This window comes from Amia ocellicauda, chromosome 17 (assembly GCF_036373705.1).
Source record: "Amia ocellicauda isolate fAmiCal2 chromosome 17, fAmiCal2.hap1, whole genome shotgun sequence".
Classification (NCBI taxonomy): domain Eukaryota; kingdom Metazoa; phylum Chordata; class Actinopteri; order Amiiformes; family Amiidae; genus Amia; species Amia ocellicauda.
The window spans coordinates 4,697,723-4,723,245 of NC_089866.1; the positions used below are offsets into that span (position 1 = coordinate 4,697,723).

The window sequence follows — 25,523 nt, forward strand, 5'->3', positions numbered from 1 at the left end:
ACACAGAGAAAGGAAACCAGTATTTATGTAAGGGTAAATGAATTAATGTATCTAGTTAAAAGAAAAAACAGCACATTAAGAAAAAAAAAAACTTTTATTGGAAAAAACATTTACATAATTTCTTTCTATAATATACTGTACAAAAAAGTACTTTTTCTTCTACATGTCATGGTTTACAAAGCATTGCGAGAGAACAGCGAGAGCACGTGAATCTCAGAAGAAATGGCCGTTAAAAACGTGCTCTTTTCCGTATAAAGTGTTAAAATAGTGTCTACAGCGTTCGCCCCCCCCAACCCCGGCAGAAACAGTGCGATTGGTTCGATTTCCCTGAGATCTGCTGCCCGAACCGCACTCCCCGAGTGCCGCACCCCGAGTCCCGAACCCGAGTCCCTCCTTTCAGCACTGAGTTCAGGAGAGGCAGGAACGGGTCGGTGGGAATAGATGCCCTGAGGGAGCGGCAGGATGGTGTGTGAGAAGATCTTTCCCTTTAAGGCAATGACTCGACCGGATTGGCACGATGCTCTAGTCTTCTGGGACAGGAGGTTAAAGCTGGGGCTTTCCCTTTACGAAAAACAAGACGGGGTTCTACAGCATCTCCAAGTATAGATGAACTACGCTGGGCTCCTTTACTCTCGATTGTTTAATTGGAGATGTGTCTATGAGGGGTTTCAGCTATAAACTGAAAAATTGGGGGACAGAAGAGAGGCAGGGGACCCAGAGCAGCACTCCTGAGTTGTGTGGGGACTTGGGAAGATGGAAAGCTCTGCTTCATGCCCGGTGTTTGTGCAGTCTCCTGAGGACGGCCGCCGCGCTGTGAGAGTAGCTTGCATTTGAAGGGAGTCCCTCCGAGACCTGCTCCACCACAGCATGTCTGTGGAAGTCCAGCAGCAGCCACGGTGATGTAATACCTCTCGGTCCAGGAGCGTGTCCCTGCTCCGGTGCTGTCCGGGGCCCCCGCCGCTCTCTGGTCCCCAGCGTCGGCCTGGCTCAGTCCCCGTGCTGCGACCCCAGGACCTCCTCTTCCTCCACCTCCTCCTCCTCCTCTCCCCCGCTGTCTCGCCGGCCCGGCCGGCCCAGGGGCAGCCCCACCGCATGGCTCAGGGCCTCCAGGCTGCGCTGGCTGATGTAGTAGCTGACGTTGACAGAGGGCAGCCGCTTCTGCATCTCCTCCAGCTTTCGGTGGGCCTGGGGACCAGAGGACAGGAAGGACTGCAGTGAGTCAGTGCTGGAGCAGGTCTGGGTGATGTATTTACTCACGGTGACTAACAAGGGTTCTGGTTATAAATATATATATATACAGAACACTGTGTCCTTTCCTGAACATAGAAACCCAAACTAAGCCAACCTTCTTGCAAAACACTGCACTCGGGTAGTTCCCATTATTTCACAACTGTAGTCTGAGCAATGAAACCACATCACACAACAGTGCCACACACCAGAGCCTTTCAGAATATGGCTTATATTTCAATTCTCAGAAGAAAACAAGCAAACTGCACTGGCATCTTGCTCCTGTAGACAAATTTCTGCAGGTCGCTTGCCTCCATCTCAGTAAGAACAAAAGAAAGTTTACAAATGAGAGGAGGCAGTTCCACCCATCGTGCTCGTTTAGTGTCCAGTAGGTGCTGAAGTAGTCTCCTAGCAGGCGTGGGCAGATGGACACTCACCACCTGGAAGCTGCCCTGCTGGCAGTGGTGCTCCACCAGGAAGCCATAGGCGTCTCCGATGCGCACGGCCGGGTCCAGGTCCGGGTCCTCCAGCAGGGTCTCGCACAGCCGCACCGCCTCCCCAGGATCCTCCTTGTACAGCCTGCCGAGACACACACACACAGTGAGGCAGGGAACGCGCTCGTCTCGTCCTGCGTCTCCCAGCGTGCACAGACACTCTGGAGGAAGGTCCCTGCCTGCTACAACCACGCCGAAACACACACAGTCTAGGAGAGGGGAGACTCGGCCGTGCACGTGCAGTGGGAATGGGTAGGACGGCTGCCGGACGGGGTGGGGGGTACCTGCGCGCCTGCACGAATTTCTTCACCAGGGTGAGCTTGTGCTGCAGCTCCGCCAACCGGACCTCCTGCTCCTCCGTGCTGCGGACCTTGGCCTTGGCCAGGCACTTGTAGGCCTCCGTCAGAGCGCCCAGCGCTTTCTCGTAGTTCTGGTACTCGTCGATCTCCACCTGCGGACACGTGTTACGAGTCACTGCATATCGTAAGAGGAGAGGAATCTCGACCTCCCCAGCCACACACGATGTCTGATGTAGCGTACGCGACGTCGCGGTCAACGTCGCTCAGGGACCCACCTGAGCGCAGGCTTCGTAAAAGCCCGCCAGCAGGTCCAGTGCCCGGCCCTTGGTGTAATAGCTGATGATGTTCTTCATGATGTCAGGGTCCTGGCGCCAGTCCAGCGACTGCAGGTAATTGGCGGCCATGATGTAGATCTCCTTCTGGCGGGAGACCCCGGCGAAGAACACGATCTTCTCCGTGTCCCCGGACTTGAGGAGCGCCCTCATCGCCTGCGGAGAACAGAGGGTCAGTCGCCACCCGAGCGCTCGGCTGCACGCGGTGGAGGAGATGCTCGGGGAGGCTGACCTTGATCTTGTTGCCGGCCTGCGTGTACTTCTTGGTGGCCAGGTGGTAGTTGCCCTGCCGCATGCAGCAGTCGGCGATCCTCTCCAGCAGCTCGCGCCGGGCGTCCTCGGGCAGCTCCCTGGAGCCACGGCACACCGTCATGCTCTCTGCCAGCTCCTCGGTGATGGTCAGGCTTTGGTCCAGGCACAGCTGCAGGGCCTCGTGGTACTGAGACAGAGAGATGGGGCAGGACCGCGTCACTGGACAGGCACATGCACACGCACGGCAGGAAGTAAACGCAGGAGAGCACGAACTCATCAGAATGAAGAAGTCTTTCGTTTTTCATATACAGCTCTGGAAAAAATCAAGAGCTCACTCCAAGTTCAGAAATCAATGTTAAGGGGTCTCTTCATTTTTTCCAGAGCTGCATATTCTGAAAGTGGGAAAATCATGGAGAACAAAGCATTTGTAAAAAAACACACGTGAATGTAGGACGTGCATCTTCACAGCTACTCCAGAGCATCTATTAAATGAAAAAACGTTACCCTGAACTTTTTAGCAGTTTGGTTTGGAAAGAAGAAAAAGGAAAAGGAAAAATAAAAAGAAACGAAAGGAAAATAAATCCACAGAGGAGTGCACAGATTAATGGCTGTTTTCTGGCAGTAGGTGGGTGGAATGTCTATTATTAGTCCTCTAATCTCAGCCGGCACGCCTTCCTCTCGGGGACTTTTCAGCCAGTTTTCAAAGCGGCTTATCATCTCATTTGAGAAACTCCAGATTTAATCCAAACGAACGGCAGGCGATCAGACGATCGACACTAAACAAGACTCAATCAGACGCATTTGCTCACATTTGGTTACTCTTAAACCCTTCCATCCAATCTCCGTTTAAAAACAAAAACAACAGCAGGGAGGTAAGTCTACACGGGTGTGGAGGCCGGCAGGGCGGACTGACTGACCTTCTTGGCCGCCACCAGCAGCTCCACGGCCTTCTGGTACTGGGCGTGCGTGATGAAGAAGTCGGAGCAGCGGGCGAGCAGCGCCGGGTCCGAGGTCTCGTCCAGGTCCTCCGCGATCAGCTGCAGGGCTGCGAACTGCTGCGTGGAGAAGGCCAGCTCCAGGGCCTTGGAGAAGTGCCCGGCCTGCCGACACAGCGAGAGTGTGTGTGGGTGTGTCTCTGTGTCTGTGTGCGTGTGCATGTGCGTGTCTGTGAGACGCTGGTACCTTGTGGTACAGCATGACCGCGCGATCCATGTGAGCGCCCTTCTCCTCGTAGTAGCAGGCCGCCTCCATCATGTCCTCGGGGTTGCTGAGCAGAGCCAGGTTCATCAGCTGGTCGTCCAGCCCGTTCTCCTGCGGGGACAGCGGTTACTGCGACAGATGGCCGAGCCTGCACTGCACAGGAGCCACACACGGGGGCCGCGATCCCGCCAGAGTCCCCCGCTGATACAACCAAGGCTGATAAACTGTAGGTCTTCCTCCACTTTTAACAGAATGTACTAGCACTGAATCAACACAGCAGCACAGCGAGGATGGAAACCCGTCGAGTGGGGGTCTCCGTGGTCGGCGGTGTTTCCCGTCTCCCCGGGGCCCCGTACGTACCTTGCACAGGCGGATGGCGTTGTTGTAGGCCTGCGCGCGCGTGTAGAAGTGCACCGACTGCTTGATCTCCTCCTGGCTCTCGTACTGCCGGGCCAGGTGGTAGGAAGCAGCGCGGTTCCCCGTCTCATTCGCGATCTCCGCCGCCTGGAACCAGAGAGCGACCCAAACACAACCTTAGAGCCAAAGCCACCCTCCCCAGCTCTCGGCAACCCTGGATCAGTGCTGCTTCTACTGAAGGCTAAAACACTGAAACCTGTTTAATCATAATTATAAAAAATAATCTTAAATGGTGGCAATATTTGAAATACAATGACACGGTTTGTTTTAAAGAAAAACCTAATTAAATAGCTTCCTGACTCGACTCAAGCCTCACAGGATAACGGGGGGGTGTTTTACCTTCTGGACGTTTCCCAGGTAGCAGTGGACCCGCACCAGTGAAAGATAGTCCTGGGCGTAGCCGTAGTACTGCAGGGCGGTCGCCATATCGGACTGGCTCTCCATGTACTGGGCCCACCACTTGTACAGGCTCCTGCAGACGGACACACACCGTCACACACGGCACAAGGTTTCGATTACAGCATGAGGCGAGCGAGAGTGTAATTACTTTCCCCTCCGAGGGGTTTTCACTGTAAGTAGACGACTTCGCCTCGTTCTGCTCCATTTGCACGGGAATTGAAAGTCAAATAAGCTATATTTAAAAGTTACGCACTGCCCTGGGGGGGTTTGTTAGTCTTGGCTCCAGTCGGTTAGCCGTTAACACGAACCAGGCTGAGGGAGTCAGAGGACCTGGTCTTCTTACACTTTTGTGCTGCTTCCAGGGCTCACCGGTAATCGGAAAATGATGGTTTTTAACTTTTATTTTGTGCGCGGTTGTGTTTTTCACAGGTTCCTGGTGGAGGATATCGTGTTATGGTGGCACATTAAAACGGTGCTGTAGAGATGAGGAGATCGGCAAAGACTGCTGTTAGTCCACCTCTCGTTAGTGCTGAACAATAATATAAAGGGTATGGATTGATTTATGATAAAAATTCACGACCATGGAAGTCTTTGAGATTTCAGTTAAAGCACCCCCTCTCAGTGCCATGTACCCACTTGTCATTCATTTTCTTCACGTAGTCCTCCAGGGCTCTCGGGTCCTCCAGCAGCATCCTGGGAACCTCAAACCTGTAGGTGTCCGACTTCTCATAGCTGTGGAAACATGCAGCGAGACACGCCCTGTGACTGTGGCCCCCATAGCTCAGGAAACCATGATGCGTTACAGGCAGAGCTTGAAGGGGGTCAAAGTTCATGACAGTGGAAGGGGTTAATATAGCATCCCCAGAGATGGAAGCTAAATGAAAATGTACTGACGAGACTCGACCTACTGTTCAAGCGCCAGGCCGTGCTCTCGGATGGCCTCCAGGTGCTTGGCGTAGCTGTAGTAGGTGGCCCGCAGGTGGACCCGGTCGTGGGTCTCGGCCGTCTCCACGGCATGCTGCCACTGGCCCGAGGCCTGGTAGAATTTGTTGAGGAGGTCAAAGCGCCGGCAGCTCCGGTACAGCCGCTCTGCGTCCTCCTGAACAAAGGGAAGGAAGGGAGGGAGGGAGCGGAGCACACCATTAAACAAACCCCCACATGGACGATTTGATCTCTTCATTTGCATATTGTTCCTACTACAAATAAACTGTGATAAACTATATTTGGTGAATCCACTTTGATCTGCTTTCACGCCCTCTCTTACGGTATGAGATTGGAGACCTTCCTCCAGCTCTGACTGGCAAACAGAGGGAGATGGTTACAGACACACAGAGGAAGGAGGACAGTCACGCTCCTCTTCAAACGGGCGGGAGAATGTCCTACCAGCATGCCGAGCTGTGTGGCGAGCACGGCCACCCTGGCGTCCAGCTCTGGCTCGGCCTCGGCCTCCCGCAGTGCCCGTGCCCCCCGCGCGTGCCCCATGTTGCCCAGGCACACCCGCGCCACGTCCAGCCGCCGGGTCTTCACGCACATGCGCGCCATGTTCTCCCACACCGCCTCGCTGTAGAGACACAGGACAGGAGGTCAGCTGACACTCTGCTACCACTGGCTGGCCATGGCTTTTGGTTTAGATTGTGTGTAATCAATTATCACCACCTTAGTTAATTGTACTGTATGAATGTGGATTTACAAATAAGCAAGGACACTAGAACAGCCAAGTATTTCAGGGCTATATCCTCTCCTTGTGGCACCATGAACTCGCACTGAAATAAACCGTAGGGCTGTGTTTCTTTGCTTTTTGCATCACTTGCTTTGCCTATATCTGCTGCCTATCTGTGTGTATTAGTTTGCCATTCCTGGAAGAAAGTGGGGTGCGAGGGAGCGTGGGAGCTGACACAGGAATGCAACGGCTGACCTCCCCTAAACCACGTTCTCCCAGAGCCTCCTCGCCACCACTGCGGATTCCACACCCATCTGTTCTTCATTTCGAGTCGCAGCCCCTCACCCTCCCCGCTCTACCAGATACAGATGTGCGCTGTTTATTAAAGTCAAGCAACAGGAAATTCCCCAAATCTTTAGGGGCCCTGCGACCGGCGGGAAGCGGCAGGCTGTGAGCTCTCTCAGCCCGGCCTCTCTGCACGGCGGCACTGGGAGTCCAGGACCACGGACGCCCACCTCTCCACTGCCATTTAGGTATATTTAAACACATATCACACGTTAGATTCACACTGTTGTTCTGGTGTACAGGTCGGTCGGACTAGAGACGGGGTGAAGCTGCTGGAGACAGCGGGGAAGTGAGGGAGGGGGGGTCTGAAATCTGTCACCCCAGTCCTTTTCCTCTCAGGAAACGCATCCTGTTGCTGTTTGGCGGCCGGGGCAGAGTGTTTGTCGCAGCGAGGGAGCGGGAGAGAGAGAGAGCACGCCCCGAGTCTCGCCACAACACTCGGCAGCTCCGTCCTCCCCTGCTCAGTGCAGAGCACGCACACAGCCCGATTCACTGCTGCCTGCCCGGGTCACAGACACCAAGATTGCCTTTCACATCTGGAGCTCAGCTGCACCGCACTGCCAGACAGGGGACCAAGGGGGCGCGGCGTTCCTCAGACCGGGAGAGTAATTTACAGCTGTGGGGCTCGGCGGCAACCCCTTTGCTGCACAAGCAGAGGATCTAGTTTCTTTTCTTCCATCCCTCCACCCCCGTGGAGAAGCGGATTTTCTTTTTCTTTTTTTAAAAGAGGCAACCGCCTCTGCAGTTTGCCTCCAGCAGCCCTCGGAGCTCCGAGGAAAAACAGCACGGAGAACAAAAAGAGACAGATAGGAAAAGAGACGGAGAGAAAGTTGCAGCAGCAGCGGCAGCAGTAGGGAAGCCAGAGGAATGGACCTGACTGCCTGCTGGATAAACCCACGTCTGCCTGCGGTGCCCAAGTCTGAGGAGGAGGGGTAAATGCTCCGGACTGTCTCACACTGACTGGATGAGAATGAACGGAGATGTTCTCTAGCTGAGATTTTAAAGCAGTTTTCATTCTTTCTTCTGCCCCCCGTTTTTAATTGTGATTTTCTGCGGCGGATGCCCCACAACTGATCGCCGGGGCTCGCTCAGCAGTGGAGGGGGAGGAGGCAGCAGAGAGAGACTGTCCTGCCGGGGAGTGGAGGAGCAGGGGGGAGGGAGGGTGCATGGCCGTGCAGAGGCTGGTGGCGGCGGCGGTGGCGGTGGCCCTGCTGTCCCTGATCCTCAACAACGTGGCGGCCTTCACGCCCAGCTGGGTGTTCCAGACACTGGAGGACGGCCGCAAGCGCAGTGTGGGTCTGTGGCGGCTGTGCCCGGTGGCGGAGCGCGGCCGGGAGGTGGCGGCGGGCGGCGGGCGGCAGAGCCAGGAGGGGGAGCGCCAGTGCCAGTCCCTGAGCTGGGGGTCGGAGTACTCTGGTTTCCAGGAGTCCCGCAGCACTGTCAAGTGTGAGTGAGGGGGAGGGACGGGGGGAGGGGGCCGCAGTCTGTGTCTTTGCTTTTGCTCAGAGCTCTTCCAAAAGTAGTTAATGTCAATTGTTTTGGCCTCCCACTCCAAAAACATTTAAGCCCTATTAGTTTAAAGATAGTGAGATTAATAGCGATACTGAAATGGCCCCGAGTCCAAAATAATTCAAATTGAATGAAAAAAAAAAAAAAAAAAAAAGAAATCTGAAACATGCCTCAAAGCATCTCTTTGGGAAGATGCACATAATTAATATCCAATACAGGACTTTAGAGATGCAGAGGTGACATATACAATGAAGAGGCTGGGGTGGAGGCTGGAGAAGCAAAAATAATCTAGTCATAGTGAAATCCTCTGTGAACCCCAGATAAACATCTGTCTGCAAAATCCAAACAACTGTCTCTCAGCCGAGGACCAGGTCTCCATTACAACAGCATTACGCCAGCCACTCTAGATGAACTGCAACACTGAGAAATCTGCAGCTACAAGAATATAGACTTGCCAGGGCTTATTGTGCATAGAAATATATGTTACAAATACTGCGAACTAACACCTAGTGTGAGGCATTTGAATGAACTAAATGCCGTTTTTGACCCCTAAGATTCCACCAGAACTTTTTAAACATAAACAAACTGTTTCAAGTCTTGTGGTCAGTTTTGAAAACATGGAAGATTGAAACCTAGTTTTTTGGTTTTATTTTAAAGCTTGAATATAACTGGTTGTGTGTATTGTGTCTTGATGGTGAATCAATTATAACAGCTTCCCAGGTGTCTATACTACAGGCTGACCAGGCAGTCAGTCACTCATGCCTCGTCTTTATTAGTAATAAGTGATTCGTAATCCTGGATTTAATGCCAAAAACATGTCCAGTGTGATAAAATGACAGAGCTGCCACCTCCACACACAATGACTGACTGCGCTCTGGTGTTGGCATCACACGGGCAGTCTCCCTTCACACAGACTGGCAGTGTGGACGGCCATGTATTTGTATATTGAGGAACAAGAGACAGACTTTAGCAGCTAACCTGATATGCAGGATTGAGACTATATTACAAGGGTTTGATATTTCGTCATCTTGTTTTTAAATTTTAAATACGTTTTTAATTCTGGATAATTTATGGTTGTAATGTATGCCTCAGCTATGAAGTGACACAGTGCAGTGGTCTCCAATAAATACCTGAATCTGTGCCAGTAAGTAATTAGTGATGTTGAGCACTTGTTTCTTAAATTACCACAACCAAAATGGCCACCGCGCTCCACTCCAGCTGTGCTCGCGCCTTGGTGCACAGCTGCTGTCTGACTGGGGCTTCGTGGTCAGGACCTGGTTGCTCTGAAAGGGGCTACAGAGACTAACACTGTTGATGTTCATTAAGTCAAGTGGAACTGTGGCCAGTGTTAGTGTTTGTCACATATTATTTGAGTACAGCAACGGCGTTTTAATTGGCCGACTGGAAAAATTAGGATTTGTTCTCAGCTGATTTTCTGAGATGAATAAAGAATAAGGAAGGAAGTCAATAAATAAATAAAGATAACATAAAACCAAGTTAAAATGACAGTTTTGGAGACTTGTGGCGAAAACCCACAGAACCTGCGTGGAGACGGGCCTGCTCTGAGGGAAGGCTGTGGCCTGGCTCTGATGCCCTGCTGTTTGTCCCCCAGTGCAGTTTGACATGATGCGCGCCTGCAACCTGATGGCCACGGTGGCGCTGACGGCCGGGCAGCTCATCTTCCTGCTGGGCCTGGTGGAGCTGCCCTTCGTCACGCAGGAATCCCAGTGGTGGGAGGAGGCCATCGCCGCGCTCTTCCAGCTAGCCAGTGAGTACCCCGCTCCCCAACACCGCCGCCTGCCCCCGGACTCCCACGTCTCAACGCACACACAGCGAGCTCCTCGATACGCTGCCGGTCACAATCTATTCCTAGTCTCTCGTGTCTGAAGTACAGGTTTCAGGTCAGATCTAGATCTCTCAGACCTCCGTGATTGCCTTGCGCTCCAGACGGCACGCTCACGGGGTTTCAGAAAGGCCTCAGAATGTAATTTGGGATCTTACAGCATTAATAATAGAGCTCAAATCGGGGCGAGGTTTCTTAGAAAGTTACACCGGGCTCAACACTACCTCTCTCTCCCCCAGCCTCGCCACTGCGCTGCCCGTCCCCAGCGCTCCCGGGGAGGAAACGTGACGCTCAGTCTGTGGAGCTTGTTGTTTGCCTCCGAGTCCCCGGTATTGTGGCACTGCGGAGCGCCTGGCTAATTTTAGCCCAAGTGCAGGCTGGTGGGCCGGAGTTGCTTGTGCACAGGCTGCGACTGTCGGGCGCCAGGATATCCCTGCTCAGGACGAGGAAATGCCTGTTACTACCTGTTATGCAAACCAGAAGAGCAGGGGGGGGGGGGAGCTGAGAGCTTTACATTAGAAAACTCTCAGCACGCTGATCACTGGGGTGGGAACAGCTGCTGTCCAGATAAGCGCTGTCTTTAATGCCTCTGTTTACAAAAAGTCCAGGAACACGGTCAGAAAACGTGTCCCTTCATGACAGTGGATAAGGACATGCATGTCGTTTGCACGCATCGCTAGAGCAAGTTTGCTAACCTGCTCCCCTGAAGCGATTCATTTGGAACCAATACAGCAACATTTATTCTACATCCTCTTCTTGCCAAAAAAGGAAAAACAATCAGAGCTTCTCAACTGTTTTTCTATAGAATAATGGTACAGAACTGCAAAACAAGTCTTATACTGTCAACAACATCTCTGTTCGCACCGACAACGCAGCCAGACGATTTTAGACGTGAAAGGGGTTATTTTCGTTTCCCGAACTGCTAAAATTACAGCTATATTGTACTGCTGCTCTGATAACAGTCAGCATTCAAAACTAACTAAAGAGAAACTGATCTAAAAAAAAGCGTAGTTGACAGAATTAATTCAAGATCACTTTTGGAGACGATGTAATCTTTCATTCTCTAGATTGGGTGAACAATCCTGGAATTCTAAGCAAAGATGTGAACATATAGAAAGATGTATAGTATTTTATAAATATTCACATCAGAATATACACTTTTTTCAGTAAATCTTAGTAAGTCTATGGCCTTTTCAAGAGACATGCTCTCTGGCTAGTTTAATCCCAAGCAATCCAAGGAAATATACAGTTTATTTCTAGGATGCAACAGTTTTCATCTTCTATTTCCACAGCTTGTCAGAGTGACTTAATAGATTTGTCAGCAGGATATTTGATTGTGTAATTAAGAAGCCTTTTCATCTCCTGTGTACGCAGCCTTGAAGCTGGTCTTATTTGTCAGGATGAAAGAGCTTGGTAGTTTAAGGTCAGACCCCAGTGGATATGACAAGAATGCCACAGAAACATCCCTCAGATCAGCAAAACACCAGCAGGCTCAATTAAGAGAGGAAATGTGGCTGGCAGGGCTGGCACTAAGCCTGGCCGTGATCTTGACTACTGTGCCTCATCCTTCAGAGATCTAAAACACATTCAATTAACAAGAGCCAAAAAATAATAATAATGTACCGATGCAAAATAATTAGCTGCAAGGAATACATGTAAACGTAGTATAACAGCGTAATAATATTGACATAAAACAATAAGGAACAGATGTGGATATTAGATAGACTGATCTTTAACAGCAGTTTGCTTTTAAATTCCCTTCTTGTCTAAGGTCAACACATCAGGTAATGGGTCTGAACCAAACAGACTTCTCAGTGTGAACTGGGTTTAGGCCAGACCTGAGCAGACTCGGCTAAGCAAACAGTGGTTTAGCATTGGTCGGCACCTGCTTGTTCAGTGGCTAGTTGCAAAGATGGACCTTTGAGAGGTTTATGGTGGGATACTCAGTAAAAAGCTTAGCAGGCTCTAGTTTATCATGGGGAAATTATTATAAAAACGTGGTGCAGACTTAGAAGAATGATAAAGTAATAAAAACAGTCTTAGACAACCAAAGGCTAAGCAAAGTAAATGCATATTGGAAGCACGGAAATAACACGGCTGACTGAAAAATTCCCAAGAAAATGTACCCAGATCAGATTTAAGGGGGGTGGGGGGCTCAGCTGTCTGGCTGACAACTTCCACAGCAGTGTCCCATCTCAAGTGAGGCGTGAGGGAAGGAAGGAAGTGAGGAAGGAGGAAATGCAGGAAGGAAGCCTCTTAAGTCCCCACTGTGCCAGAAAGTGCGTTTCACATCGCCCGCCGCACACACCGCCCTTCCACAGTCCGGCAGATTTCTTTTTCTTAGAAACAGAGGGTCAGCGCAGTGTAAACACGCCGGGCCTTTAAATAAAACCACCGCACACCCAGAACGATTCTCGGAAACCAAGTGAATCATATCCTAATCCGGTCGTATCCGCTTACCAGAGTGTATTTCAGGTTTTGGAATAAGTTATTCCATTGTTTCACTCTTTTTAAACATTCAATTAATTGTTTCAGGATAACACTCGGAAAACTTAGTGTGTCTGGTGGATTTTTGCTTACTAACTTAATCCCCCATGTCTTACATCTTTCAAAAAATAAAAATCAATTAGGAAAAAAAAACGTTTGAAAAGACGACGACACCGAATTAATACGATTGTTTTCCAGTAATAGGCTGAGGGCAAATCTAACGAAAACAGAATAAACAAATATATACAATAAAATAAAACAACCGCAAAACCTTTCACACTGCCAGTCTGAGACTCTTTGGTTTCTGGTCAGTTCTCACGGTGGCCTGGAAGATTTGATTCACAGATCATCCGAACACCACTTTTCCCAGACGGCGCGGCTCGCTGGGATTTCGTGCCACTAACCGTCCCTTCCCTGCAAGGTTCAGGCAGAGGGCCTGTGAAGGGAAATGACTTTGCTGAAATAAATCAGTTTATTTTGAGCCACTGGAGGAAGCCGCGGTCCCATTTCCTGCTGTCGGACAGTGAGCGATGGTAACGGTGTCCCAAAGACAGGCTCTCGGCAGGGGGCTCTCCTAAAATCCCCCCGCTCCCTGGGAGGTCCCTGTAACAATGTTCCTCAAGGACTTATCCCAGACGCTCTGATCTCACCGATATCAACACAGGCAGCGCACACACGAAAAGCACGTCTTTCAAGTTCAAACAAGGCAGGCGCAGGCAGGTCCGTGGCTGCAGGCCAGTCCAACCTAGTTTCCAATCCTAAGATCACGTACCAAATTCTTGTTTGTTTTCTAAATGAGGCAACAGTGATTTTGCCTCCAGGGAGCCCATATTAATTGAATCTGGTGAGCTCTAGCTCCACAGTAAATATTCGCAAAGAAAGTAACATGTTCGTTTTTAATTCTACATTAACTAGACAGGTCTTTTCCTGTTTTTTAGTCTCACTGAGAATCTGTGTAAAACCTGCCTAACGCACCAGCAAGCGTCAGGCACGCACGTCCACTGCTGACAATTATTCAGCGGACGCAGCCCTTCGGATTCGAATGCTTTTCTCCTTTCAAGGCCATGGGCTGCTGTCCCTTTGGAATTACACATGACACGAGGAATTTCACAGCAGAACCACGAGCCTCAAACAAGCAGCTCCAAATTCCTTCCCTGGCCTACGTGTGTGGGTTCATTTCTCTAGCCGTGGCGCAAAAACAACAAAGAGAAAAGTATTTCCTCCTCCCACTACATCACAGTGCTTATTACTGGAAACGGGGCAAAATATTGAGTCGTTGTTTGTTCCTGTGCTCCTGTGGATTTAATGAGTAAAGAAACACACCACATTACCTCAGGGTTAGGAGCAGGAATCAATTACATTCAATCCTACTGCACTATAAGTATGCTGGGATGCCTTAACTGAATATTTTGTGAAAAGGCTTTGGTCTATCTGTTTAAAAAATAATAATAATAAAGGAAAAATAAATTCCAAAGGACTTAAAAAAAACGATAAACGTCCTCTTGACAATTTGCTTCCTGTGAGCGATTGCTTACACTGAAGTAATACCTAAAGTCTGCAGAATTAATCAGCTATTTAATTGATTTTGTGGAAAACCCCCCCTGCCTCCATAAACAATAATAAACACTGAATTGAATGCCAGTGACATTAATAATGCTGTGAACGAGACTGTATTTGACCCCTATGGCTGTCCCATTTCCCCGCAGGTTTCGTGCTGGTGATCGGCCTGGTGACGTTCTATAGGATCGGGCCGTACACACACCTGTCCTGGTCGTGCTACGTGGATATCGGCGCCTGTCTGCTGGCCACGCTGGCGGCCGCCATGCTGATCTGGAACATCCTGCACCGGCGCGACGACTGCCTCACCCCGCGCGTCATCGTCATCAGCCGCTCGCTCGCCGCCCCCTTCCGCCCGCGGCTCGACAACGACTACGTGGAGTCCCCCTGCTGAGCCCCGCCACCCCTCTGCCCCCTGGGGGGCTCCAGACGGGACTGAGCGAACACTGCAGGAGGGGCAGATGGGGTTGGGTGGGGGCAGAGACACTGGCACTAACCCTACCGCTCCTGGCTGACTCACGGAGACGAGGGGAGGCTTTATTGCTCCTCACACTTTGGACTAACGTGCTTTGCTTTGTGTCGGTTCCCTTTTTTTCTAATTGCATCAGTTCGTGGTGTCCTACAAACTCTAGAACTCATCCAAACAGTTCTCACACCCGCCAGATCTCAAAAACCTGAGATCCAAAACCCATTGCTGCTTCATGGTGAACCTCCTAGAGTGACTGCTCAAAGATGGGACGAAATACGAGAACGCAGGCCGTGGAAGATGGAACAATCAAGTCTAGCTGTGTCAGAAAAGCACAAAAGCTGATCATTTTGCCTTTACAGCTTAATTTACAAATTTATATATATAAACAGTAAAACACAAAAATAAAATACTTAAAACACATGTGCAGAGCTCTGATTTACTCCAAGTTCATGTGGTTAGAAGATTTAAATTGACAAAGACGGCTCTATCACTAGTACATCAATCAAACAAAACAATGAACTCTGCAATCTGATGTTAAAGAATATTTGTGTGTTCACTCTCACACTCGGTGACACAAGAGAACAGTGAGTTATTAATGTTATTAAGTTAATAACGTGCATTTACTGCGTACAGGGCTGGAAGCAAATGAGCAGATGCAACAGTTTTTGAGTTTTGGATAAAGAGTTCATAGACAGAGGCTGAGCCAAATCAGCGAGAAATGAACAGGGGCAACTGCTGTTAATGACCATTATAGGAGCAACATTTGGTTCAGTTTGATTTACGATTTACAATTTTATTCCAAAGCATTTTATTAACATTGTAGTGGCATAAATTATTTCTTCCTACCATTAAAAACACTGGCAGCTTTCCCCCCGAACATATAAAAATAGCAGTTAAAAATCCCTTCCTTTAATATACGTATGACATGAATTTCCCAAATGTTTCCTAGGGCCTACAGCAACTGTCCATTCACTAGATTGAAGAGAGTTTTTATTTGCTATGTTATAGACCCCTTAAGTCATCACCAAACTGTATAGTGAGGTCCGATACACCAGACACCGCGGTGTTTGCAAGGAACCGCTTCGCTGACCTCTCTGTAACCTATTGTGAGAAGATGCCAAGCTGGATCTTGATGTCTTTCATTCTCATCCCATTATCATATTCTATCTTAATAAAAAACTATTTTCATTATTCATTAGACAGAGCTTACAAACCATAAACCAATGCACCTAACCACCAACAAACGTTCATGTGCGCCAGTTGACCAAGAACTGGATTTTAACTCAAAGTTCTGAAACTCTATACCATTAACTAACCACACCCACTGTATCTGAAACATATATAACTGTATCCACGTGGCCAAACTGTCAGACAACACGCGCCATTACGGAAAAGGACAAAGGGACACGAATGTAAAGCAACAATAAATTATATGCACTCAGTCAGGATTCATTTCTCTGGATCATCTCCTTGCTTGAAGTGGTACATATGCTGAATTGTATTTGGTTGTATTAATTATTTGCTATTACATTCATTTGCTAATGATGTTGTCAGAATTCCCTTTTGAAAGGAGTTCAAACAGAATGTGTTAATTTCCTATCTTAAAAAGGAATAAAGAATTATAATTATAAGATTAATAGTGTATTATTTGGTGCATTAAACCTTTGTACGACAGATATACAATACTTACAAGGTTCTCTTCATATGGGATCCAGTCAGTACTTGGACATCTGGTGTACACTTTCCTATTTAAAAAGTGTATGGATGTGCCTGTGTTTTAATGTTTTAATGGGCCAAAAATAAAGATTCCCCTCTTTTCCGGTATAAGGAAAGGCAGTTACATTAGGGGGGAAGGAAAACATTCTCTTCCTATCCATTCAACATTAATTTCATTCTCTTTAACATAAAACATGCATTCACTACACCCTGAAGCACAGCCCATATCAAAGGGGATGTTAATATTAGCCCTTTTTTACACAGCTACAAATAAACCTCAAACAGGGGCAATATGTACACATAAAATCACACCAGAAGATCAGATTTGGTCACAATCTCATTTTGGTGCAAACTGGAGGGCAGCACTAATGAGAGGCTATGCCAAACTCACATTACCCAGAATGCACAGAGCTGCCAGGACCTTCAATGCGAGAGTGAATTAATTCCTCTCGGTTTTCCATCACTCTGGCACTAGACCGCTGTGCAGCTCCTATATTCCCTTCACAGGATCTGCGTCAGCCCGGGGGGGGGGGGTGCAGGGGGTTACGGGAATCGTGCACAATGCCCTACTGTCAGTTCACAAAAATACTGTAAAAATAGCTGTCAATGAGGAACTTTCATAAAGCTGTCATCAAAGCTATTAAACATTCTGTGATTTCCGGCGAATCGGATATGGCATTTTTGTGTGTGTGTTTTTTATTTTAACAATAACATTTGCACACGGACATGGGAAGCAACCTTATTCTCCCGCGGGGAACATCAGGGAGAACATAGATGCAGGCAAAAGTATGTGAGGAAAAGGATTTAGGCAGAAATCCTACAAAATATCTACTATAGACCTAAATTGCATTCCTTCTTTTAGTTAAATAAATCATGATTTATTTAACTAAACGAAGTTTGCCCTAACATATGTAGCCTATATATGTTTCTCAAAACAAGATATTTTCACTTAAACCACTGAGATGTAACAGGCTTTGCTCTAAGCGCGTGTTCAGATTACAGCAAAAACACATTAGTGGGATTCACTCATGATTACATTCATTTCTATTTGAAGGCCCAGCAGACAGAAATGAAAGACATTCACAACAAACGGAGACAAAGCATGTCCTCCAGGAATGCGTCTAAAAACAGGACCGATTCTGCAGTAACAATGCTGAAAACCCACAGAGACTGTGCACGGCGTGTCAAGGCCTCGCTAAGAATAAAACACAGTGCACTTCCTTCGACTTTGAACTAAATACAGCAATTAAAGGGTTTAATGCTTCCCCAAATTGTCTCTGCCACGACTAGAAGTATATGAATAAACAGTGGCACTGGAGGAGAATGCCAAAGGGCTGCGCTGCGTGGCACGGTGCCACACGGTGCCCGAGACTCGTGCCATCCTGCACGTCCTGGCTTCATCCACTGGCCGACATTAAACATATTTTGGGTGGAGGCACATGTATGTGGTCCATAGCCAAGGAAGAATTCTCCGTATAAGAACCAACAAACTGCCTGAATAAAACTGACACGACCATAAACATCAAGGGTAATCGCAAGGCTAGGCCCAACATGTTCCATCCAATAGCCTGCCTGGAACCTGTAATACCCACAATGCTTTGTGTTACAGACAGCTGACCTTGTGAAATGATGGCATGGCATTCACACCCACTCACAGTCGAACATTTGTCACCTCTTGTGTATCACTGTGGGTTGTGCGCATCCAGGTGTACACACCGCTGATATAATCAACCCAAAAAGACGAAACCAACCCAACCCAAATCATGAAAACTCTTGCCCATCTCTCTGGAGCAGAACCCCGTAAATAGGGATACAGCCTCCACATTCCTAGAGAAGCTCCTACGTTTGTGACGGCTTCAGCACATTTCCGTAGCCGAGACGGCGGTGGGACAGGGTGTCCCCTACCTCTTGATGAGCTTGATGGACTTGAAGGCCTCGTCCATGTCCCCGATGGTCAGGTAGAAGCTGAAGTTCAGCATGGCGTCCCGGGTGGGCTTGTCGCAGTCTTCGAGGCCCACGAAGTCCCGCATCGCCCGCCGGGACACCATCTGAGGGGCAGAGGACGGGGCCGGAGCGCCCTCGCTCTCCCCAGGCTGCGAGAGAGAGATTTAGACTGATAGACACACTGCTCAAACTCCATTTTTGCCACCACACCTATAACTTATAGGGGAAAAAATTGCAAAAACTCGAATTAAATCAGCTAATAATATCTATCTAAGAGGAGGGTAACAGGACAGCGTTGGCAAGTAAACTGTAAGAGGCACTACAAAAAAAGCAAGATATAAGAGGGATAGAGAGAGAGAGAGAGAGTCTACTGACAGATTGAGCAGATTGGGGCTGGCACCGGAGACACTAAGAAGGAGAAGCCAGGGCAGCGTGGGGAGCAGAAGGTGACAGGGAGAGACAGATACTCACATCCGACCGAAATACAGAGCCCCTCCGAAACAGCAGCTGGAAATACGAGCCCCGGGGTGGGAGAGCAAAATAGAGAGAGAGCTGTGAAGATGGCTCTTACAGAAGAAGCAAATAAATAAAACTCACAGGAGCCCCGGGAGAGAGGACAGGAACAAACGGATGAAAAGAAGCGATGGAAACGAAAGCCGCTTGGCGAAGAAGGCTGTTCTAGGGTCCCCCAGGAGCAGTCGGTCACGGAGGGGGAGACAATAAACGAGTGTCGTGGGATTCTTCTGGGCCTACCTTGCAGGTAAAGTAGTAAAAGGGCACGTCGAGAGCCAGCAGCCCCTGCACGCCCGCCGGCCTCGGGTAGGAGTCCTGGAGCAGCAGCCCGTGCTCCTGCGTAGTGAAGAAGGACACCACCAGCACTTCGTCCTGCAGGGGGAGAGAGGTGGTCCGCCATTAGAGACCATACAGACAAATACACTGATGTTCTGGGCCTACTGAGGAACTCACACCTGATTTAAATTAATCTATTTTTAGACGTAGGGGCTATTTTTAGATACAAAATACCAGCTCTGTTCCCAGACTTCTCTATAATGCATGGGCACAGACGTGTAGCAAACAATGGCCCCTAACAAACTAAACCAAACCCCCCACCTGCTCCACGCGGGCAGGGCTGAGCATGGCCGGGTCCATCGCCTCCGTCTCGCACACAAACAGTCGGGGTTCGCTCTCGTCCCAGAACTGAGTGACCGGGCAGCGGCCGCACAACTCGCTGCTGTCCGAATGGGCCCTGAAAGAGAAGTCCACTCTCACCAAATGCAGGGATCCCAGGAATGGGAACCACATAAGCATGTCTGGTAACTGAAAAATGTGTGTTAAAATGAGATTGGAAGTTCATAAACTGATATAAGTGTAAATATATTTTCATACGGTTACGAAAGTGCTGCAGATGTCGGTTCTCTAGCCCATACTTATAGCAGTTACACGCACTGAAACCACAAACAAACCAAGAAGAGTTAATTCCCCTCTGACACAATCGCTCACCTCTCTGGCTCCTCTGCTTGGAAGCTCCCGGTAGGAGGTCGGCCGGTGGAGAAGTCGAAGTAGGTGAGAATGTCCATCTCCACATCGTAGAAGTAAACCCGGCAGTCAGGGCTCCCGTCGGCCTGGGGACACAGGACGAGGACAATCCACACGCACCAATGAGTAAACACACTGAACAATGTCACGGAGAGGCCAAGAACAGTTTGGTTACCGTGCCCCGGTAGCACGGCAGCCCCCACCGCACCCCCCGCTCACCCGGGTGACGAGCACGCTGACTTGGCTGCCATTGGCGTTGCACTTGACCGAAGACAGGGCCCCCAGGCCTGGGATGAGCTCAGCCAGGTTCTTTGCGGTGCAGTGCGGCTTTGCTTCCCTGTGGGAGACAATCAGACCCGGTGGAAATGGAAATCTGCTTCAGAGGGTGACCCCCACGCAACACACACGGACAACGTACTGCTCACGCCAATCCATGAGCGAGGACGACTCGGGGAGCGGTCAGGGAGCGTACCTGCGGGACAGATCGAAGACCTTCACGTGCATGGTGTCGGTGCCCACAGCCAGGAAGGTCCTGCAGACGTTCAGGAGCGCAGGGGTGCCCTCCACCTCGGAGAAGGCCAGGAGCTGCTTCACTGTGCCCTGCCGTGAGAGAGGCATGGGGGGGACACTGAGACATGCATCTGGAGTACGTTTACTATTCAAGACACAGAGACTAGGTGGTGTACTGGGGAAATCCAGATTATTAATGGAAAGTGCTCAGCTTTCTATACAGCTGCCTGCAGCCAGACGCCGGGGCAGCGGGGCAACAGAAGAGCGCAGGACTGACCTGCAGGGTCCGGACCTGCACCCGGTTGGGCTCAACGGTGTAGATGTTCTCCTCGTGCATCGCGAGGACCAGGGACTCGCAAGGGAAGGAGCCTGGGACGACGGGACAAGGATCACATTAAGACTAGGTTCAAATCAGCTTCTAATAGTGCAAAGGATGTTGATTATAAGACATCTGAAATGTTTCTCCTCGGATTGAACTGGCACTGCCCTCTAGTGGAGTTCTGACGAAAACAACATTTTACGTAATTATACAGGTTAACAAATGAAGGCCCTCTAAAGGACAAGTTTAACTGTGTTTTGGAAAACTAATGATTGTGTTGTTAATGGACCCCTGTCTGGGGAACGGGCGTCTCTGAGCTCTGGAGGGAATCCCCCAGGCGCCTCGTGGTTACAGAAATGGACACACGGTGTGATAATGCTTAACAACCGGCAATTTCACATCCTCTTAACCTGACCAGACCCCACCTGCGCTGCACAGAGCTCCGCCTGCCGGCTCAAATACCGACACCTGCTTCCCGTTCCAGACTGTCACGGTATCCTAACGGGAGGGAAGAAATGAGGGATGGATCAACACTATCTATTCAAGTGTTTGGCTTATGAAGCATAACCCTCAGAGCAATGGTTGCCAACCCCAGTCCTGGAGCAGCCCCTACTGCTGGTTTTTGTTCCAACCGAGCTCTCAATTACTTAATTGAACCTTAATTGAAGTAATAATTTGCTTACATTTGACTTTTTAAATTGTGTAACTGATAAAAAGTTAATACCTTAATCAGATAAGTTCTGTAAACATTGTTATACTTAACATAAAACCCCTACTGTTTAAAATAATTAAATGGCTCTGATTTAGGATATTATTACTTCAATTAGGGGTTCAATTAGCAGTAGGGGCTCTTTCAGGACCAGCGGTGGGATCCCTGTTCTTGAGCATGGCGTACCTTGGCGACACAGATGCCCTTGACGTGCATGTCTGTGCGCAGGCTGTGCTGCGCCCCTGTGCTGAAGTAGCTCAGGCTCAGCTGGTTGGGTGTGAGCTGCACCGCTGCCACCTGCTGGCTGAAGTGTGCGGACATGACGTGTTCCGAGAGGATCAGCACAGTGCTCACGCCGTTGGCGGCCAGCAGGTTCAGACCGGAGCCCCACTGGAGAGAGACACGGGGAGAGAGAGAGGACACCACTGAAAGCACGAGCACACAAATCAGAGTACGTGTCTCTCAAACTGCTAGGACGCGTCACAAGCTGTCACCGTGGATGAGTTTCTGAGGGATGGTCTCCTTGGCATACCTGGAGTTGGGTGACGTTGCCCTCTACCTCCGTTGGAGTCTGCAGATGCCATTGGCCCTTCCCGTCCGTCTTCTGCCCGCTCTGGTTGGTCAGATGCACCTTCCGCCACATGGCAATGCGGCCCCGGCCCGTCCCCGCCGCCAGGATACCTTAAGGCACATCGATCAGAGAGACTCTGAGAGATCAGAGCGGAAATAATAGAGACCCACGAACGGCACCCTGTCCTTTGGTTTAGGGAGCGTTACTGTCATTCCTAAACATCCCATACAAAGCAATGGTTCACTTTTCAGCTCCAGGAGTGTGGAAATGAACCCACCTTTTGCAGCACAGTACGACACACAGTTCAGCGTCTCTCCCGACTCAAAGCCCAGGTTTACATCCAGAGACAGCACGTAGTTATCATCTCGCTCCAGGTCCCAGAGTCTGAAACACACACCATGCACCAGTTATATTCCACTGTCCAGGGTCCCAGATGACCCATGACCTTCACTCCTGCATTGGGCCGAGTCCTTCAGAGGTATGCAAGACAAAGGCCCACGTAAATACCGCACCTGATGACGACCTCCCCCGTGGCCGTGATCAGCAGCCCCTGTCCGGCCCAGTCCATGTCGGCGCCGTGCCCACTCTTCCCACTGAGCTTCACCTGGACAAAGACACACGGCTTTTCACGGCACGACCAGCAAAGCCCACCAGACTCCACCACCACCCCACTGCTCTCTGTCAGAGCTTCTGTAGCTAATTAGGATTGGCATTTTATTTTGTTTATATACACACACACATATGATTATAATAAATAAAACTTCACTATTGTAAATGAGTTATCCAGCCGTCTGCACCTTCATGAGCTCCTGGGTGCCGCCCTCTGGCCCCACGCTGTACTGGGAGAGCAGCAGCGTCTCCGTGATCACTACCAGCATGTCTCGCCTCTCCAGGTACAGCAGCTTCTGCACGGGGCCGTCCGCACTCAGAACCTGGCTGCTCTTGCCCTTCTCGTCCAGGCAGTGCACGCCGCCTGCACAGCCCAGAGAGTGCGGATGAAACGCACAAAGACACACACACTTCCTGCCCCAGCGTCCACACACACCAGCCTAGAACGTGTTGTCGTTACAGAAAGCGGGGCGATCCAACAATCACGCAATATACGGGCAAACACACAAAGGGACGCACAAACACATGCTGCCCGGCGAAGAGACAGGTCACCACATATGAGTTGGCTATTCAACTAAGGGAAGGCTTTGCACAAACGAGCCCAGGAGCGGGCGAGTCTTACCGTCGTCGGTGCTGACAAAGCAGCTCAGCCCTTCCTGGGGTCCCAGCTTGAGGGACGTCCCCTTCCCAGCCTTCCTCCAACCGAACATGTCCAGGGCGCTTTCGTCTCCGCTCACTGCTGCCCGAGCCAGCTGTGCCACATCCCTGCGTACGGCACAGGCTGCCCTTACTCAGACCCTTAGCTTTAAGTTAACAGGTGACCGCGATTTGCACATGTCTAAATTTACCCTTTAATATCCCATTTGATTTATATATTTATACCCACCATGTGATGTAACTAGACCTATGACTGGGTACCCCTAACTCCGGCACCTAAAATTAAAATAAATAAATACCACAAATGCACGACAATGAAAAACCTCTCCAAATATACAGTAAATAACGGCTATTCCCTTCAGGTCCAGACGCTTGAAACACAGACTCCTCTCTCTACAATTCTACCCACACCCCCTCTGCCGCCCATGTGCGCGCAGGTTTGCCAGGCCGGGTGATACTCACTCTCCAGGAGGTGCCGGTCTGAAGACGCAGCAGGTCAATGGCTTGCCGTAATCATGCTTCACCAGCGGAGCCCCCTGCAGCCTGCCACGAGCGTCCGCCCTCCACACCGCCAGCACCCCCAGCTGTGCAGACACAGGCACACACAGACAGTGAGTGGGACACACTGCCCAATCTCTGCCATGCACGTCCTGTCATTGCACGAGTTCTCTCCCACGTATGAATCAGAAACAATACAAAACTGCATCCTAAAAAGGTCAGTGTGGATAAACAGTTCTTGCCTCCCTTACAAGGGTCAGGATAAACTTTTATAAATGGGAGAAATGTAACTGGATACCCCCCCTGGTACCCTTGGACCCCCAGGTGAGTACAGCAGCTCAAAGAAGAACAGTCGGGCTGGTCTCTGCGGCTCATACCTGGTCCCCAGTGACCAAGCGGCTCCCATTGCTGCTCCACTCCAGCAAGGTGATGCAGGCGCTGTGAGCAGAGGACAGCGTCGTCTGCTCCCCAGTCGGGTGGGTGTGTAAGAGCACCTCCCCCGTCTCCCAGCCCACGGCCAGCACGGGCTTAGCAGGATGCCAGCGCAGCACCGTGGGCTGGAACGGGCGCTCAATGTGCGAATTACCAACATGCTCCCCCTGTGCGACACAAAACCAGACAGGATACTGGTCAATTCACTTGGGCTGGACATTAAGCACCGAGGGAGTGGAATAATAAGTTCCCCGGGATCTTGAGTGATACAAATGTGCTCGGGTTATATTTATGCACAACTTAGAAGACTGCGGTTTGTGTCCCGTGACTCACCTGTTGGAGGTACAGATCAACAGAGCCCCCAGCGGCGGGGCTGAGAGAGGCCACCCCGAGCACAGGCTGGGACGAGTGCCAGGCGATCTGACAGGGCGCCCCGTTTGAGTCGGGAGCTTCAATACGGTGATCGAAATACACCGCCATGTCCCCTGGGCTGGAGTGTGCCTGAGGAACAACACGACATTTCTATATTTGACACCTGGCGAGAAGGACAACCATTCCTTATTAAAATGATAGTGCAAACTGTAACTCTGGTTTTGCGTATTTCAAATATATCCCCCCCCGAACGAAACATTGGTGTAAATTGGTACATTTTGCAGCTTCGTATCAATTTTAAGAGTATTCACACAAGGGCATGACACCTAGATTGTGATTGAAATTGGCAGAATTACTATCTTACCATCAAACATCAAAGCACGCACGTCAAAGTTCAAAAAGTAATCGATAGTCTTCTAAAGTAATAGTTTGCACTGAAAATGCATTTCTGTGACTCCTGTGTTTCATTTGGTTACATGATTGGTTGCTCAACTAGGACTCCAAGTTTATATTGATCCTTTCCCAATAGACTGTAGTCTAGCAAAGGGAGAAAATGCTTGTATCTCTACTTAACAACGTTTACAAAATACAAATCTGATTTAAAAAACTGCCAATAAGGGGTTTCTTGTTTAACTAAACAAACAGGTTAATTCATGTTGTCAAACAGTAAATGAACTGGATTTTGTTTGCTTGTTTAAATGCATGACATAGTCTTTTTGCACAGGGAATGTTTTATTACTGGCAAACGCGTCACTCCCAAACTGCACCTTACCGAGTCGACGTGCTTCTTGGTGGGCTCGGAGTCTAATCGAGCTCGGGGCTCGGAGGCCTCCTGCACAGTATAAGCCGGCCTGGGCGCAGACTAGTCTAAGTCATGAATACGATACAGCTGCGACAGATGCCGGTGTTTTACCTGTGCTGTCGCTTCTGTGCGGCGGCGTGGAGCTCGGTGTCCTCGGGGTCCTCGGGGTCCGGGATGGAGAGCCGCTCCGGATGGACGAGAAAAGCGTCGCGTCGTGTTTCCCCGACAACACAGCCGCCCTCGCCCGGCTTTCGAGGGAGGCGCTCCGGAAAGAGCCGAAGACTGGCGAGTTCACCCGAAGGCCAGTGTGCAAAAGCAAATACAGTTGATTTAATACGATGGTTTTGTTCATTCTGTA

General features: G+C 49.9%; 2 protein-coding genes across 2 annotated transcripts; one reads left to right on the forward strand and one right to left on the reverse strand.

The window, feature by feature from the left end:
• Positions 1-75: 75 nt before the first annotated feature.
• Positions 76-25,418, reverse strand: ift140 (intraflagellar transport 140 homolog (Chlamydomonas)). The gene is made up of 30 exons (XM_066690325.1): positions 25,277-25,418; positions 24,325-24,492; positions 23,937-24,158; positions 23,524-23,645; positions 23,027-23,169; positions 22,593-22,768; positions 22,308-22,399; positions 22,073-22,179; positions 21,757-21,905; positions 21,411-21,614; positions 20,941-21,013; positions 20,474-20,565; positions 20,159-20,286; positions 19,906-20,023; positions 19,651-19,772; positions 19,261-19,396; positions 18,904-19,035; positions 18,112-18,299; positions 6,004-6,181; positions 5,529-5,719; positions 5,257-5,352; positions 4,561-4,693; positions 4,165-4,308; positions 3,787-3,915; positions 3,522-3,704; positions 2,585-2,791; positions 2,296-2,508; positions 2,006-2,172; positions 1,665-1,806; positions 76-1,185 (listed from the first exon to the last, which is right to left on the reverse strand). Exons 2-30 carry the CDS (start codon positions 24,469-24,471, stop codon positions 988-990), a joined length of 4,332 nt encoding a protein of 1,443 aa, XP_066546422.1. The 5' UTR covers positions 24,472-24,492; positions 25,277-25,418; the 3' UTR covers positions 76-987.
• tmem204 (transmembrane protein 204) lies at positions 6,344-16,121 on the forward strand. The gene is made up of 3 exons (XM_066690337.1): positions 6,344-8,071; positions 9,747-9,902; positions 14,171-16,121. Exons 1-3 carry the CDS (start codon positions 7,792-7,794, stop codon positions 14,413-14,415), a joined length of 681 nt encoding a protein of 226 aa, XP_066546434.1. The 5' UTR covers positions 6,344-7,791; the 3' UTR covers positions 14,416-16,121.
• Positions 25,419-25,523: the final 105 nt, after the last annotated feature.